Source organism: Mus pahari, chromosome 14, assembly GCF_900095145.1.
Source record: "Mus pahari chromosome 14, PAHARI_EIJ_v1.1, whole genome shotgun sequence".
Lineage (NCBI taxonomy): Eukaryota > Metazoa > Chordata > Mammalia > Rodentia > Muridae > Mus > Mus pahari.
Window position 1 is genome coordinate 46,051,258 of NC_034603.1, and position 13,909 is coordinate 46,065,166.

A 13,909-nucleotide genomic window follows, 5' to 3' on the forward strand; every position below is an offset into this window, starting at 1 on the left:
AAAAAAAAAAAAAAAAAAAAAAAAAAAAAAAAAAAAAAAAGATTCCTGTTATAGAGTCAGGTGGTGGCCCACACCTTTAATCCCAGAACTCGGGAGGCAGAGGTAGGTAAATCTCTGAATTCAAGGCCAGCCTGGTGTACAGAGTGAGTTCCAGGGCAGGAAAGGGCTGCATGAAGAAACCCTGTCTCAAATAATAACAAGAAAAAGATTCAGCTGTAGGTATGTGTACCCATGAGTGTGTGTACACTACATATGTACACATACATAGATGCATACCACCACACAGATGCACATCAAAAGAACAGGACGTAGAAGTAGCTGAACTTCGTGAATGATGGCAAGACTGTTGGAAAGGGACACTAGCATCTAGGACTGGGCCTGGCAAACTTTGAGAGAGTGGCACATTCATAATGGGCATATCATAAATGTCTCAGCTTTGTGGGCAGGCCATGTGGCTTTGTTTCAACTACTCGGCTCTGCCATGTAGCTCGCAGCAGCCACTGACAGGACTGAAGGGAATGAGTCTCCCTGAAGCATTGCCGAAGCCACTGGCAAGCTGCAATTTCCTGCCTGTTATGATCTAGAGCAGTCAATACTGACCTGGGAACAGGTTTTTTTGAGAGAGTGAAACAGAGAAAATGGTAAACTTTGTTACAGTAAACCTCTCCATCCCAAATATGCCCCAGGGGATGAAAAAACAACACAATTGATATGAATACACGTTGTGCACTTAGATTGGGCAGATCTGCTGCTACACTACCATCTTCCACATCAGTGAGACCCCTTAGAGCTTGCGCTTTCTCCAGGCCATGTGCTTCTGCTCCACTTTTCTTCTTTCACCTCCTCTGTGTCCTCTCTCCCTCCCATTTTCTCCTTCTCTCTCCCCACTTTCTGCTCCACCTTACCTTTTATCTGCACAATCATCAGCTAGCTCTCCTTTATTTTACAGATTAAGGTGGGAAGGTTTATAGGAAATCACCTGAGTGCTGACTCATTCCTAAGGAAAAGGGAATTAACATCAAATATAATTAGCCCAGGGCTATCCACAACGAAACTTAGCTTTATACATACTAGCTTTTAATTTGGAACATTCTGTGATTTTTTTTTTTTTTTTCTCATAAGTCTTTTCTTTGGGCCTGGAAACTGGGAAAAAGTCCAGTTGACTGAAAGGAAGAGTCATTCAAGTGGAAGTAATGGTCTGAAGTGACTGTTTTTGTAGAGTTCCAAAAGCAAAGCACTTAGGGTGGAGACAGAGTGAAAAAAGGACTGAACCCCAAGCATGTAGATGAGGTCCAAGAGTTAAGGAAAGACCTGTGAGTTGAGAGAAGAAACTTCTCCAAGGCCTGTCTATGAGGAACGGTCATGATCCAGAAGAAATGATTTCCCAAAGTGCCTGATCTCCAGCATCAAACAGTAAAGCAAGGGCTAGAAAGTACTTGTTGTATTTGAAAGTAAGTATGCCAGGCCTGGAAAGAAGGTTTAGTGGTTAAGAGCACATACTGTTCTTGGAGAGGACCTGAGTTCAGTTCCCAGCACCCACATCTGATAGCCACAACTGCCTCTTATTCCAGCTTCAGGCTGTCTGACATCCCTCTGTCCTCACTCATATGTCCTCACATAAATGCTAATAAAGGAAGAATGCTTAAAGCAAGAAAGGAAGGATGTCAGTGTGTACTACTGACAAGATAGTAAGGGAAGAATTATAGGCCTGCCTGCCTTCCTCCCGCCTCATTAAATAGAAGAGAAAGGACAGTAGGCACTGAAACATTTAAGGGCTTTTAAAAAAAAAATGATTGTTGATTTAGTGGGTGAGACCAAACACATAAGAATGTTCAGGGAAGGGGCTGGTGAGATGGCTCAGTGGGTAAGAGCACCCGACTGCTCTTCTGAAGGTCTGGAGTTCAAATCCCAGCAACCACATGGTGGCTCATAACCATCCGTAACAAGATCTGATGCCCTCTTCTGGAGTGTCTGAAGACAGCTACAGTGTACTTACATATAATAAATAAATGTTTTTTAAAAAAAAAAAAATGTTCAGGGAAGCCAGCATGGTGGCACATGCCTTTAATCCCAGCACTTGGTGGGCAGAGGCAGGTGGATTTCTGAGTTCGAGGCCAGCCTGGTCTACAGAGTGAGTTCCAGGACAGCAGAGAAACCCTGTCTCAAAAAAACCAAAAAAAAAAAAAGCATGTTCAGGGAAAGGCGTTTATGGGAAGCTAGAGAGAGAACTCTAAGGTAGATTGTGGACGCTCACCCTGGAAGGACAATTCAGAGCTCAGGAAATCATTCTAAAGTTCTAAAGTACAGCCGAACAGCTGATATTTTTTTTTCCTTTGTCCTTAGGCTGAATCAGAAGTCATTCTGCCTAGCACAGGCTATGCTCCAGCCCAGGAACATCCTCTGTCCAATGGTAGCAGCATCTCAGAACAGACCCCGACAGCAGCGGAAGATGAAGGTTAATGACCTTGGCATCTCAGGGAGGGGAAAGTGACCTGCTGATGCTCTCAGCCGGTACAGATGCACACTGCCAGACATGCTGGTCTTACATGCTCCTCTCTATGGTGGTGGGCTTTTGTTTTTGTTTTTATTTAAGAGGTAGGGTCTCATGTAGTTCAGGATGGCCATGAATTTCTATGTGGCTGAATAAACCTGATTTGTTTTTGCTTTAGTGCCAGAACCAGCTCCTGTGCCATTGCTTGGAAGTGTTAAGAGTGTTTTCACCCGAGTAGCCTCAACGGCTTCCTTTCAGCCTACAGGTTAGGATGGGCTCCAGGGACCATCCCTCATTTCTCAAAGCAGTCAGAAGTGCTTTGCTCTAAAAACCTCAATTCTACTTGGGCTCATTTTATTTCTGTCTCTTGGGATCTGTAATGTTCCGGATAGTTAAACCATGTGGGTGGGGAACATAAAGTTGTGGGAACAGTGGTTGTGTACCCCGTCCTTGTAGGCAGAAGGGCTATGTCTCTAGAACTTTGTCTTTCAGAAACCCCAGACCTGGAGAAGAGCCTGGCAGAAATGAGTACTATGTTACAAGAGCTTAAGAACCTGTGTTCCCTGCTTCAAGAGTCTAAAGAGGAGGCCATTGGGGTCCTGCAGAGGGAAATGTGAGCGGTGTCAGTGTTAAAGATGGGGAGTGATGAGAGCAGCCCTCATGCCAAGGGCAGAGTACAGGAATGATGCCAGATTCTCCCCCCTCCCCCCAGCTGTGAACTGCACTCTAGACTACAGGCCCAAGAAGAAGAACATCAGGAAGCCCTGAAGGCAAAGGAAGCAGACATAGAGAAGCTGAACCAGGCCCTGTGCTTGTGCCGCAAGGTGAAGGAGGGACCTTAAAGTGGGGCGATGAGGAACTGGGGCAGCTCCGCTGGCCCATTGGGACCCCCTTTCTAGGAATCTAGGTAGTGGGGGGGTTTCAACTACTGCCCTAGTTTTGCCCTTTTGGGGTCAGACATTTCATATCTGAGAACTAGTGCTGGGTTGACCTGTCTTCTCCAGGCAGACCCAGGAGAAAAGCCCAGAACTGAAGCAGAGTTCTGAAACCAAGATGTGCCATACTTGACTTGGTCCTGAATAAGAAGTGGACGGATATGAACTAGTCCCCAGGGCTGAGCGTGGCTCAGGCATTCTGTCCTGCCTTCTGGCAAGGGCTGAAAAGAAGCTAGCCTTTCCTCAGTACTTCTGTCCTTTCTTCACAGAATGAGAAGGAGCTCTTGGAGGTGATACAGAAGCAGAACGAGAAGATCCTGGGGCAGATAGACAAGAGCGGCCAGCTCTTAGTATGTTTCTCTTGATTCTATGGCCGGGCCTCTGCTTCTCCCACCTGATGGAGGAAGGAGAGAAAGAACCTCTGAGTATTGCTGGGTTATCTCTGTTACCCCGAGTGCTGTTGGATTTACCTCTGCTCTTGTTCCCAGAACCTCAGGGAGGAGGTGACCCAGCTCACACAGTCACTTCGGCGTGCAGAGACAGAGACTAAAGTGCTCCAGGAAGCCCTGGAAGGCCAGCTAGATCCCAGCTCTCAGCTGGGGGCTACTAACTGGATCCAGGAAAAAGTGTTTCTCTTGCAGGAGGTAACACAGAGTTAACAAAGGATCTGTGCAAATAATGGGGACCCCCGCTCTGCCCCTATTAATGTGGACATATTTATAGGTGAACAAACTGAGGGATATGTTCCTGGAGGTGAAAACTGAGAAGGAGCAGCTGATCGACAAGTACCTGAGCCATGTAAGTTGTTCCTCCTGCCACAGCAAGCACCCTGCAGTGTCACCTCTGTTCTCTCTAACTGTGTTCTTTAAGTGTAGGGTTTATGAGACCTGTTTGCATTGTAGAGGCACATCCTGGAGGAGAATCTTCGGCGCTCTGACACAGAGTTAAAGAAACTCGATGACACAATTCAGCATATCTATCAGGTAAAAGTGAAGGAGGTTGTGGGACCTGGCCGCAGGAGGTACTGAGGAGCATGACTCGTTCTCAGCCTGACTTCTTACAGCGGCTTCATTTTCGCTTTTCCGGGATCATAGGCCAGGACCTCTGGCCTCAGGCTTGTGATTCAGAACTGTTTTCTGTCTCTTCCCAGGTTCTATTGTCTGTCCCAGAGGTCGTGAAGAGTTGCAAGGAGCTACAAGGATTGCTAGAATTTCTGAGCTAAGAAACTGAAAATATGGTAATGCAGTGGTGTGCACCTGTAGTTCCAGCTGCTCCAGAGGCCAAAGCTGGATGACTGCCGAATCCCAGGAGTTTGGGACTGACCTAACATGGACGACACAGCAAGAACCCTGAAAAACGAATTCCACTCCACTCCAGTTTCCTTCAGGACCCCTCATCCCAATAATAAGACCAATTGGCATAGAGCCAACCATGTTTTATGTTATTTAAATAAAGTGTAGTCCTTCCAGTCCACTGAATCTTATTTGGGGGTAGGAGTGGGCAGGTGAAATCAGGGAGGCAGGTCAGCACTGCAGCCTAGGCGTCTCTCACTTCCTGCTGCAGCTAAAGCCAAGGCTCACTGCTTTTCTGTGCTTGATTTTCTTGCTTCTACAAAAAAAAAAAAAATGAGCAATGGACTGCCTGTTCCCTGGACCACTGCCTGGGGGGAACAGAAAAGACTCCATTCACTTACTTTCCCCATCCCCCTTGGGGGTAGGCACTGGTAAATATGGGGCAGAGCACAGAAACTCAATTCCATTATTCCATGCCTTGAAGAGGGGCACTGTTAGGTGCTGACGTTTAGATGTCTCTCCTCTAAACCAGGCTTAATCCCCGACAGTCCACATAATGCCTTTCACATCAAAGGACTGACTGTGGTAGAGACAAACACAAGTCCATCTTTTCCCTCTAGGGTCCTGTTGGCAGGGTTCCATCATATGGAAAGGGCATCGGCTCTAACAACCTTGGGGACCCTGGCAGAGGAATCACTCCACCTCACTACTCCACCTCTAAAGGCGTGGCCTTACCCTAGACCAGTCCTGGGGAGAGGGCGGGACCAGGGCGGGAGGTGTCTGTCACGCCCCCAGGGAGTCACGTAGCTCTGCGGCAACTGCTGCTGCTTTATTTACTCCAGCTTGGACCGAGCTAATCAGACGAAAAGTGAGCTGTGCCTGTGACTCCCACTGTTGACTGGCTGAGTATAGGTAAGGTCCCGAGCTAGCCTGAGATGCTCGCGTCCCGTTTGTCTTCCCATGCTGTCCTTGCCCTGCTCCCTGGGACCCTAGTTCCTCTCCTCTCCGTGGTTTTGAAACCCCATGCATGGCTCAGGAAAACCGTGCTTCTCTTCTTCCTCCTAGTTCTTCTTTCCAGTTCCAAGTCTTCTGCCTCCAGGACTGTTTCATTGGGGTCAGTGTATTCCACCCAGGGTATTTTAATCTTAGTCCATTTCTGGGCTCTAGGGTATAGGCCCAGGAAGAGCATCAGGACTGGTTAGCTTGTACCACCATCACCCGTCTCACCTCTCCCAGGTCTCCTTCCTGCTTTTCCTGCATCTCTCCCTCTTTCCCATAATCTACTCACTCAGCTTTAATTCCTCGCCTCTGGGTCTCTACTGGGAGTCTGAGTTGTGGGGAGCCAAGCCTCCCTATTTCCTGTGCCTCTTGCATATGAGGGAATGCTGGGTACTAGAGATGATCTGGTGATGTCCCTTTCCTGTCCTCTCATGTATGCTGATATTGCTAGCCTCTCTCCTACCATACTTGCAGCCCCGGGGGTCGGGTCAACCTCCACCATAGGTAGGGGAGTAGGCAGTAGCAAACGCAGTCAGGCTTTCAGTATGGCTGGGGCCGTTACTACTCCCTGACCTGCCCCCTGCCTTCCACTAGACTTGGGAAGGGTGCTGCAGGTTAAACGTCTCATTCACAAATCTTTGGGAAAAGTGATTTTTTACCCCCTTAGGGACCCTTTTGAAGAAAAGAAAGGGGAAGCAGGAAAGCAAAAACCAGAAACAACAGGTTTTCTGTTTACCTCAGGAAGGAGCCAAATTCAGTGAAAGAAGAGCTGGCATTCTCAACCTGGCAGCAGTTTCCAGGAAGACCTGTGGCTTCAGGGCTGCCGCCTCCCATCCCATACCCCCCCCCCCCCGCTCACACTGCATCTCTCCTGGAGCTGGGAAGGGTGCCCACCAGGAACAAAAGGAGATGTGGGAACTGGGGCCCTAACTCTGTTAGCTGTCCAAGAGATTGATACCACTTTGATGCCCAGGCTCCAGACCAAAGGCTGCTCTCCTGCTCCCAGCCCTGTGCTGGGAAGCCTGTTTGGTTAGGAGAGGAAGCAGAAGGCCCTTGGAGTCTAGAGCTTATGTCTTATCTCCATTCTAGACATCTGTCACCATGCCCCACTCATACCCAGCTCTTTCTGCTGAGCAGAAGAAGGAGTTGTCGGATATTGCTCTACGCATTGTGGCCCCCGGCAAGGGCATTCTGGCTGCTGATGAGTCCGTAGGTAAGTGCGAGCCCGTGGTCAGGGTTGAGGAGAGGTTGCCAGGGAATTCTAGCCAAAGAACAAGCCTGTCTCCCCTTTGCTTGCTTCTAGGCAGCATGGCCAAAAGGCTGAGCCAAATTGGGGTGGAGAACACCGAGGAGAATCGCCGGCTGTACCGCCAGGTCCTCTTCAGTGCGGATGACCGTGTGAAAAAGTGCATTGGGGGGGTCATCTTCTTCCATGAGACACTCTACCAGAAAGATGACAATGGTGTCCCCTTCGTCCGCACCATCCAGGATAAGGGCATTCTCGTAGGCATCAAGGTACACAGTCCCTGGCGGTGCCTGGGGGCTAGGTGTGGAAACTGGTGTATCTAAGAGGGTGACAAGCCAGCCCTCTATTTGTTTCCCTGGCAGGTTGACAAGGGTGTAGTGCCTCTGGCTGGGACCGACGGGGAAACCACCACTCAAGGTACCTGTTGGGTGGGCACATGGGTGGGACACGTTGATGCTGGCAAGATGGAGGCAAGGTGGTGAGGCTGGCATTGTGCTTTCAGGGCTGGATGGGCTCTTGGAACGCTGTGCTCAGTATAAGAAGGACGGTGCTGATTTTGCCAAATGGCGCTGTGTACTGAAAATCAGTGACCGCACGCCGTCGGCACTGGCCATACTGGAGAATGCCAATGTGCTGGCCCGCTATGCCAGCATCTGCCAGCAGGTGTGTGCTGGGGGTTGGGTGGTTGGATGAGTGCCCCGAGGCCTGTGGAGATGGGCTTTTGTGACTTTCTCCCATCCTATCTTCTACTTCTTCCAGTTAACCCTGCTCTTGCTTTCAGAATGGGATCGTGCCTATTGTGGAGCCTGAGATCCTGCCTGACGGAGACCATGACCTCAAACGTTGCCAGTATGTTACAGAGAAGGTAAGACCAAACATAGCCAGGAGGGACGGCCTAGCAGGGGTACCTGTACCCCATCCCTGCTAAGATCCAGGTGCACTCTCCCTTAAGGATCTTTACTGATACCAAAACAGGCTTCAGAGAATAAGTCTATCCGGAGCCCTTGGTTTCCTGTACCCACCTACCCCTGGATGGGGAGCACAGTGTGCTAGGCAGTGGTCCCAGCCCAGCACAAACCTCCTCTGCTCCCCAGGTCCTGGCTGCTGTATACAAGGCCCTGAGTGACCATCATGTATACCTGGAAGGGACTCTGCTCAAGCCCAACATGGTGACCCCTGGCCATGCCTGTTCCATCAAGTATAGCCCAGAAGAGATCGCCATGGCAACTGTCACTGCCCTGCGTCGTACTGTGCCCCCAGCTGTCCCAGGTACTAACTTGCTCCTACCCCTTCAGGTCTGACTTCAGGTTTTTCTATGGCACTTGGGTCCTTTACCCAGGGCAAAACAGAGAATGGTCAGTCAGTCTGTCTTCTCCTTCTGCTCCAGGAGTGACTTTCCTGTCTGGGGGTCAGAGTGAAGAGGAGGCATCTCTCAACCTCAATGCCATCAATCGCTGCCCACTTCCCCGGCCCTGGGCCCTCACCTTCTCCTATGGGCGTGCTCTGCAGGCATCTGCACTCAATGCCTGGAGAGGACAAAGGGATAATGCTGGGGCTGCTACTGAGGAGTTTATCAAGCGGGCAGAGGTAGGGAGCTAGAGGTGATGCCTGGGGAGGGATTCTGTGGACCACAGAGGTCCCAAACCGGGCAGTGTGCGTTCCACATCCATGGGCTGGCTCAGTCTGCTCATTGAATCCCATTCCGTTTTGCAGATGAACGGGCTTGCAGCCCAGGGCAGATATGAAGGCAGTGGAGATGGTGGAGCTGCAGCACAGTCCCTCTACGTTGCCAACCATGCCTACTGAGGCACGCTTACTCGACCCACAGCCCTTGGCCTAGCAATGCACACCCCATTTTGCCTATAGTCACAGCCAGGGCCAAAAAGCCGTGCAGAACAGAGATATTTTTATCCAGCACCAAGTCATCTCACATGTCTCACACTGCTGCACCTGAGACCACAGGATGGGGGAGGCAGGTAGAGGGGCCCATCCATGTCTGAGGATGGGGGAACAGAACATGTGGACCTTTCTCCTGTCTCCACCAGCCCTTACAGTTAGCCTTGATGGTGTAGTTTGTCCTTGGGCTCTGCTTGCTAATCTTCTCTTTTGGGATCAGGGGGACATGAACCCCGGCCCTGACTCATGCACCTTATGCTCTGAGTACATAGCAAATAAATGAGAACAAAACACAGCACGCCACTTTGTCTGTCTGTCTGTCTGTTGCACACATCAAAGTCTACCTCCATGTGTGTGACCTCTTGCTGATCTTATCTCAGAGCCCCTCTGACTGTGGTGGTGGTGGTGGTGGTGGTGAGGTAAGATCTGAGTTTTCCTGGGCTTCAAGTTTAGTGGAGGAAGGGTTCACCTGGTTCACCATCCCTAGCTCAGGCTCCTACCTGCTTATCTCCAAAGCCAGAGTTGTCAGAGGGCATGGGGGTGGGGGTGGGGTACAGGTCTTCCAGAGATGGACACATCAAAGGATCCAGCAGGATGAGAAACTCCTGAAACAGATTTTGTGCAAGGCTCAAAGGGGACAAGCAGGGATCAGAGTGGGCCAGTTCTTTCCCATCTCTGAAGAATGTGCACTTAGGTCTTTTCCAATAAGGAAACCTTCCAAGCCTCGGAGCTGCAGAGCTAAGCGTCTAAGAGCTTGCCAAGGGCTATGACCCACTTCCATGTAGAGAAGGGATTCATCGGATGGTCTGGACAAAGTTAGAACTGATAGGGCTTTGTGGTGAATGATCACCCCTGGGCTAGAGTGTGAGGTAGGGTGACACTAGACTGATGTGAACTGGAAAAGTCATTGATGCTCTGCTCTGTGTGGCCTGACCTTATAACCAAAGCAGCTAACTCAGCAATTTCCATATGCTTCTGCCAGGCACTGTTCTTCTAACCACTATTATATGCATTAACACAGCTCTGTAAAGTAGGTACCATTGTTCTTTTCATAGGAGGAAACAGGCTTCAAAGAGAGGCTGAGAGGCTATTCAGTTAGGATTTGAACAGCAGGCATTACTATACAGAGTCTGTGCTCAGGAATTTTTCAATGAAGCATCCTAAATCACTCGAATTGGAACCGATTTTTAAATCCTAGTCTATAGTCTCGGCCACTTGGGAGGCCGAGGTATCAGGCATTAGGGACAGGATCACTTTAATCCTCTGGATCATATAGGGAGATCTGTCTCAACATTAACTAAAATAAAATTAATCACATAGTAGCCAACCATGCAAAAAAGTTACCGTTTTGTCAGTTCTGTCTTTTTTTTTTTTTTTTTTTTTTTTTGGTTTTTCTCTGTATAGCCCTGGCCTGGAACTCACTTTGTAGACCAGAACTGAGAACTCAAAAATCCGCCTGCCTCTGCCTCCCAAGTGCTGGGATTAAAGGCGTGCACCACCACAACCGGAGTCAGTTCTGTCTTTAAGCTTTGAAGAGCTGGTGCTCTGAAGAGAAGACCTATGTTAGAGATGACATTAGAAGGCTTTTCTGGAGTCAGGTTTTTGATAAGCTCGACTTCATTTAAGTAAATATTCCCCTTCCGCTGAACGTGGTGGTGCATGCCTGTAATCCCCTGCACTGGAGAGGGCCCAGAGACCAAGGCCAGCCTGGGCTACATAAACTGGCGTTGTAGAGCTAAACAGTACCTGGTGCGCTCCAGGGAAAGCCAGGGTCAGATTGAATGTGTAGCCGAGCGGATACCCTCTCACGGACTCCGCCTGCGTACTCGCGTGCGTCAGCGGTGTTGCTCGTGATTGGCAGCGGTCGCGCGCCGTGGTTCCGCCCCCTCATTCTGGAGTTTCCGATTGGAGAAAGCTCATGAGGCCCCGCCCCATAGGCGACCTGGGCAGCCGGAAGGGACCATGGCGGCCGCCGGAGCTGCGGCTACCGACCTAGGTGCGGTGGATTTCAGGTGGAGGGCACCGTGGGGAGGTTTCGCGGGCAGAATGTGTGGGTGGGGCGCGAGAAGCCTGACAGCTCCCTCCAGCCTGGGGTTGGGGGGTCCGCCACACGGGAGCGGCTTGCTCGGGGTTCCCGGCTGCCGGCACTCCTCCGCGATCTCGGTGTGGTGGCGGGCATCGCACCCTAGTTCCCGCGTCTTAGTCGACCCTCTGTGCCCTCAGAGGTGGTCCGGGGCAAGCGTGCCGCGCTTTTCTTCGCCGCGGTGGCCATCCTTCTGGGACTGCCGCTCTGGTGGAAGACGACGGAGACCTACCGGGCCCCACTGCCGTACTCAGAGATCAGTGGGCTGAATGCTCTGCTGGTGAGACTGGGTGGGGAGAACCGGGTGGGACTGGGGGGCCGGGGCACAGCCCACCTGTAAGGTGCAGACATTGCTAAAGACCCCGATGCCCCTCGTCCCTCGCGCAGCTCCGGCTCATGGTGCCAGTCACAGTTGTGTTTACTCGGGACTCTGTGCCCCTGGACGACCAGGAGAAACTACCCTTCACCGTTGTGCATGAGCGAGAGATCCCTCTGAAATGTGAGTTCCCTTGAGAAGTGTCAGGGCTGCTTTTTCCATCTGAGCCAGACCCAAAACCTAGAGTTGGAATGCATAGGAGGAGCGTGGGCGTCTCATAACTTACTTTAACATGTTTTATTACATTTACTTAGTGTGCGTGCACACATGTATGTATGTGTGGATGTCTGTGTGCTGTGGAGCATCATGTGGAGGTCAGAGGATCACTAAGTCATTTCTCCTCCCACCATATGGGTTCTGGTCTTGGGGATCCAACTCAGGTCATCAGGCTTGGTATCAAGAGCCATCCCCCTACATCCCCCAAATCCCAAGAAAAAGATCTCCTTTGGAATGAACAGTGTGTTTACTTGGGTGTGTGTGTGTGTGTGTGTGTGTGTTTGTGCTAGCCATAAGTACAGTGCCTGTCGTTATGACAGTGATTTAATTCATACGGTAAATTATGCTACCTTATCCTTAGCAATTGATACCCATCAGTGTACAGGGAAAGCAGGATGTACCTGAAAGAAAAACCGGAGTTTGAGCCGGGCGTGGTGGCGCACGCCTGTAATCCCAGCACTTGGGAGGCAGAAGCAGGCGGATTTCCCAGTTCGAGGCCAGCCTGGTCTACAGAGTGAGTTCCAGGACAGCCAGGGCTACATAGAGAAACCTTGTCTTGGAAAAACCAAAAAAAAAAAAAAAAAAAAAAAAAAAAAAAAAAAAAAAAAAAAAAAAAAAAAAAAGAAAAAGAAAAAGAAAAAATGTGAGTTTGAAGTTACACCGGATGAGGATGGGTATTCAGACCTTTGCCATTTTAACATCACACACTGTGTTGTTAGGTACCAAGGACTTAAGGGTGAATAATAAACTGGTAATGTTTTTAAGATGTTTTAGTTAACATCAGAGAGAAAGAAACAGGCAGAATACTGTAAGACTGGAGGTTTGGTCTCGTGGTGGAGTCACAGGAAAGCTTGGACTCCATTCTCACCTGCAGGGGAGTAGAGAGAGGTGCAGAAGGGCTTGGGCAATGTGATTTTTGAGGTTGGATGTTTCTGGTTTTTTGAGACAGGGTTTCTTTGGATCTTGCTGTGTAGACCAGGCCTGCACCGTGCCTGGCAAGGACTCTGATCTTTACTGCATGCATAATCTCATGCACAGTTTTGGTTTTTTTGTTTGTTTGTTTTTTTAGTCAATATTTTCTTTGATGCTGCAATGTGACTCTTGGTTCTAGAATTAAAATAACAATTTGAGAGTTGTCAAGGACCTTTTATAATTCCTTCGCTTGCTTCTCAGCAGCAGCTGCTAACAGGACATGGCTTCCCCTGCGCTCCTTCAAGCACCCTTCCTTTTTTTTTCGAAGCAGCAGCCCCTGGTGTTTAGAACGATTCCTTTCTAGCTCACTTTTTAAATCACTTTAGCCATCTGTCTGGTGGAGTGTGGTGGCGCACTCCTTCAATCCCAGATCTCAGGAGGCAGAGGCAGGTGGATCTCTGAGTTCCAGGCCAACCTGGTCTACATTGCAAGTTCCAGGCTAGCCAGGGCTCATAGTGTCTCAATAAAAAGTTAAGTGCAATATTAAAGCCATCTAAACTATCTTAGCATTCCTTAAATCTCTAGGCTTCATGCCACATTTCCATAGCTAGTGCTTTTTTACAAAAGTTACTTATAATTTTATTTCTTTCTTCTAGTTCACTTTTGTTTGCTTTTTCCTTTATTGAGACAGTGTCTCCTGTACATCTCTAGCTGGCCTCAGACTTGTGTCCATTCTCCTGCCTCAGCCTCTTGAGCATAGGAATTACAGATATGTGCCACTGTGGCTGGCATTAGTTCCTGGCTCACAGTGAGTAAGCTCAGATGCCGTCACTTGGTGCAGCTGTGGGTTCTTTGCCCAGTTTATGTGTGGCATCTTGCTGAGCTGTTCCCAGGGTTAGCAGTTTTTCACTTGATTCTCTTTTTTAAAATGAAAATTTTTTTTAGACTTTTTTTTTTTTTTTTACTTTATGTGTCTGTATGAGTGTATGCCTGACTGTGTATCACGTATGTGTGGAGGCCAGAAGAGGGAATCAAATCCCCTGGGACTGGAGTGTGTATGTGAGTGCTGGGAACTGAACCCTGGGTGTCTGGAAGAACAGCCAGTACTCTTAGTTGCTGAGCTATCTCTCCAGCCCCTGGTTCTTGTTTTTTTTTTTTTTTGTTTGTGTGAGAAATAATAATAGTACTTCAAAGATAGATATTTATTTTAGCTTGTGTGTGTGTGTGTGAGAGAGAGAGAGAGAGAGAGAGACACAGATAGACAGAGCACGCACATGGATGCATGCTTGTGTACCTACGAATATGGAAACCTCAGGCTAGTGTTGGGTTTTTTCCTCTATTGCTTTCCTCCTTACTTTTTAAAAAAGAATTATTTATTTTATGTATGTGACTACACCGTTGCTATCTTCAGATATATTAGACAAGGGCATCAAACCCCATTACAGATAGTTGTGAGTCATGTT

General features: G+C 49.1%; 3 protein-coding genes across 3 annotated transcripts in view; all 3 read left to right on the forward strand.

Moving 5' to 3' along the window:
• The window catches only part of Spag5 (sperm associated antigen 5), a 19,711-nt gene extending 14,855 nt beyond the window's left edge, over positions 1-4,856 (forward strand). Inside the window, exons 16-24 of the mRNA XM_021212368.2 lie at positions 2,344-2,455; positions 2,670-2,756; positions 2,984-3,104; positions 3,204-3,315; positions 3,696-3,776; positions 3,915-4,070; positions 4,150-4,224; positions 4,329-4,409; positions 4,577-4,856. Coding sequence (XP_021068027.1) covers positions 2,344-2,455; positions 2,670-2,756; positions 2,984-3,104; positions 3,204-3,315; positions 3,696-3,776; positions 3,915-4,070; positions 4,150-4,224; positions 4,329-4,409; positions 4,577-4,648 — 897 coding nt within the window. The 3' untranslated portion in view covers positions 4,649-4,856. The remainder of the gene's footprint in view (positions 1-2,343; positions 2,456-2,669; positions 2,757-2,983; positions 3,105-3,203; positions 3,316-3,695; positions 3,777-3,914; positions 4,071-4,149; positions 4,225-4,328; positions 4,410-4,576) is intronic.
• A 635-nt stretch (positions 4,857-5,491) lies between these two features.
• Aldoc (aldolase, fructose-bisphosphate C) lies at positions 5,492-9,157 on the forward strand. Its single transcript, XM_021212054.2, has 9 exons — positions 5,492-5,630; positions 6,807-6,930; positions 7,021-7,232; positions 7,326-7,380; positions 7,466-7,626; positions 7,745-7,828; positions 8,058-8,232; positions 8,351-8,550; positions 8,677-9,157. The coding sequence occupies exons 2-9, from the start codon at positions 6,819-6,821 to the stop codon at positions 8,767-8,769; spliced, it is 1,092 nt and encodes a 363-aa protein (XP_021067713.1). The 5' UTR covers positions 5,492-5,630; positions 6,807-6,818; the 3' UTR covers positions 8,770-9,157.
• Positions 9,158-10,774: 1,617 nt separating this feature from the next.
• Positions 10,775-13,909, forward strand: part of Pigs (phosphatidylinositol glycan anchor biosynthesis class S) — a 15,146-nt gene continuing 12,011 nt past the window's right edge. Inside the window, exons 1-3 of the mRNA XM_021211902.1 lie at positions 10,775-10,855; positions 11,083-11,222; positions 11,330-11,441. Coding sequence (XP_021067561.1) covers positions 10,822-10,855; positions 11,083-11,222; positions 11,330-11,441 — 286 coding nt within the window. The 5' untranslated portion in view covers positions 10,775-10,821. The remainder of the gene's footprint in view (positions 10,856-11,082; positions 11,223-11,329; positions 11,442-13,909) is intronic.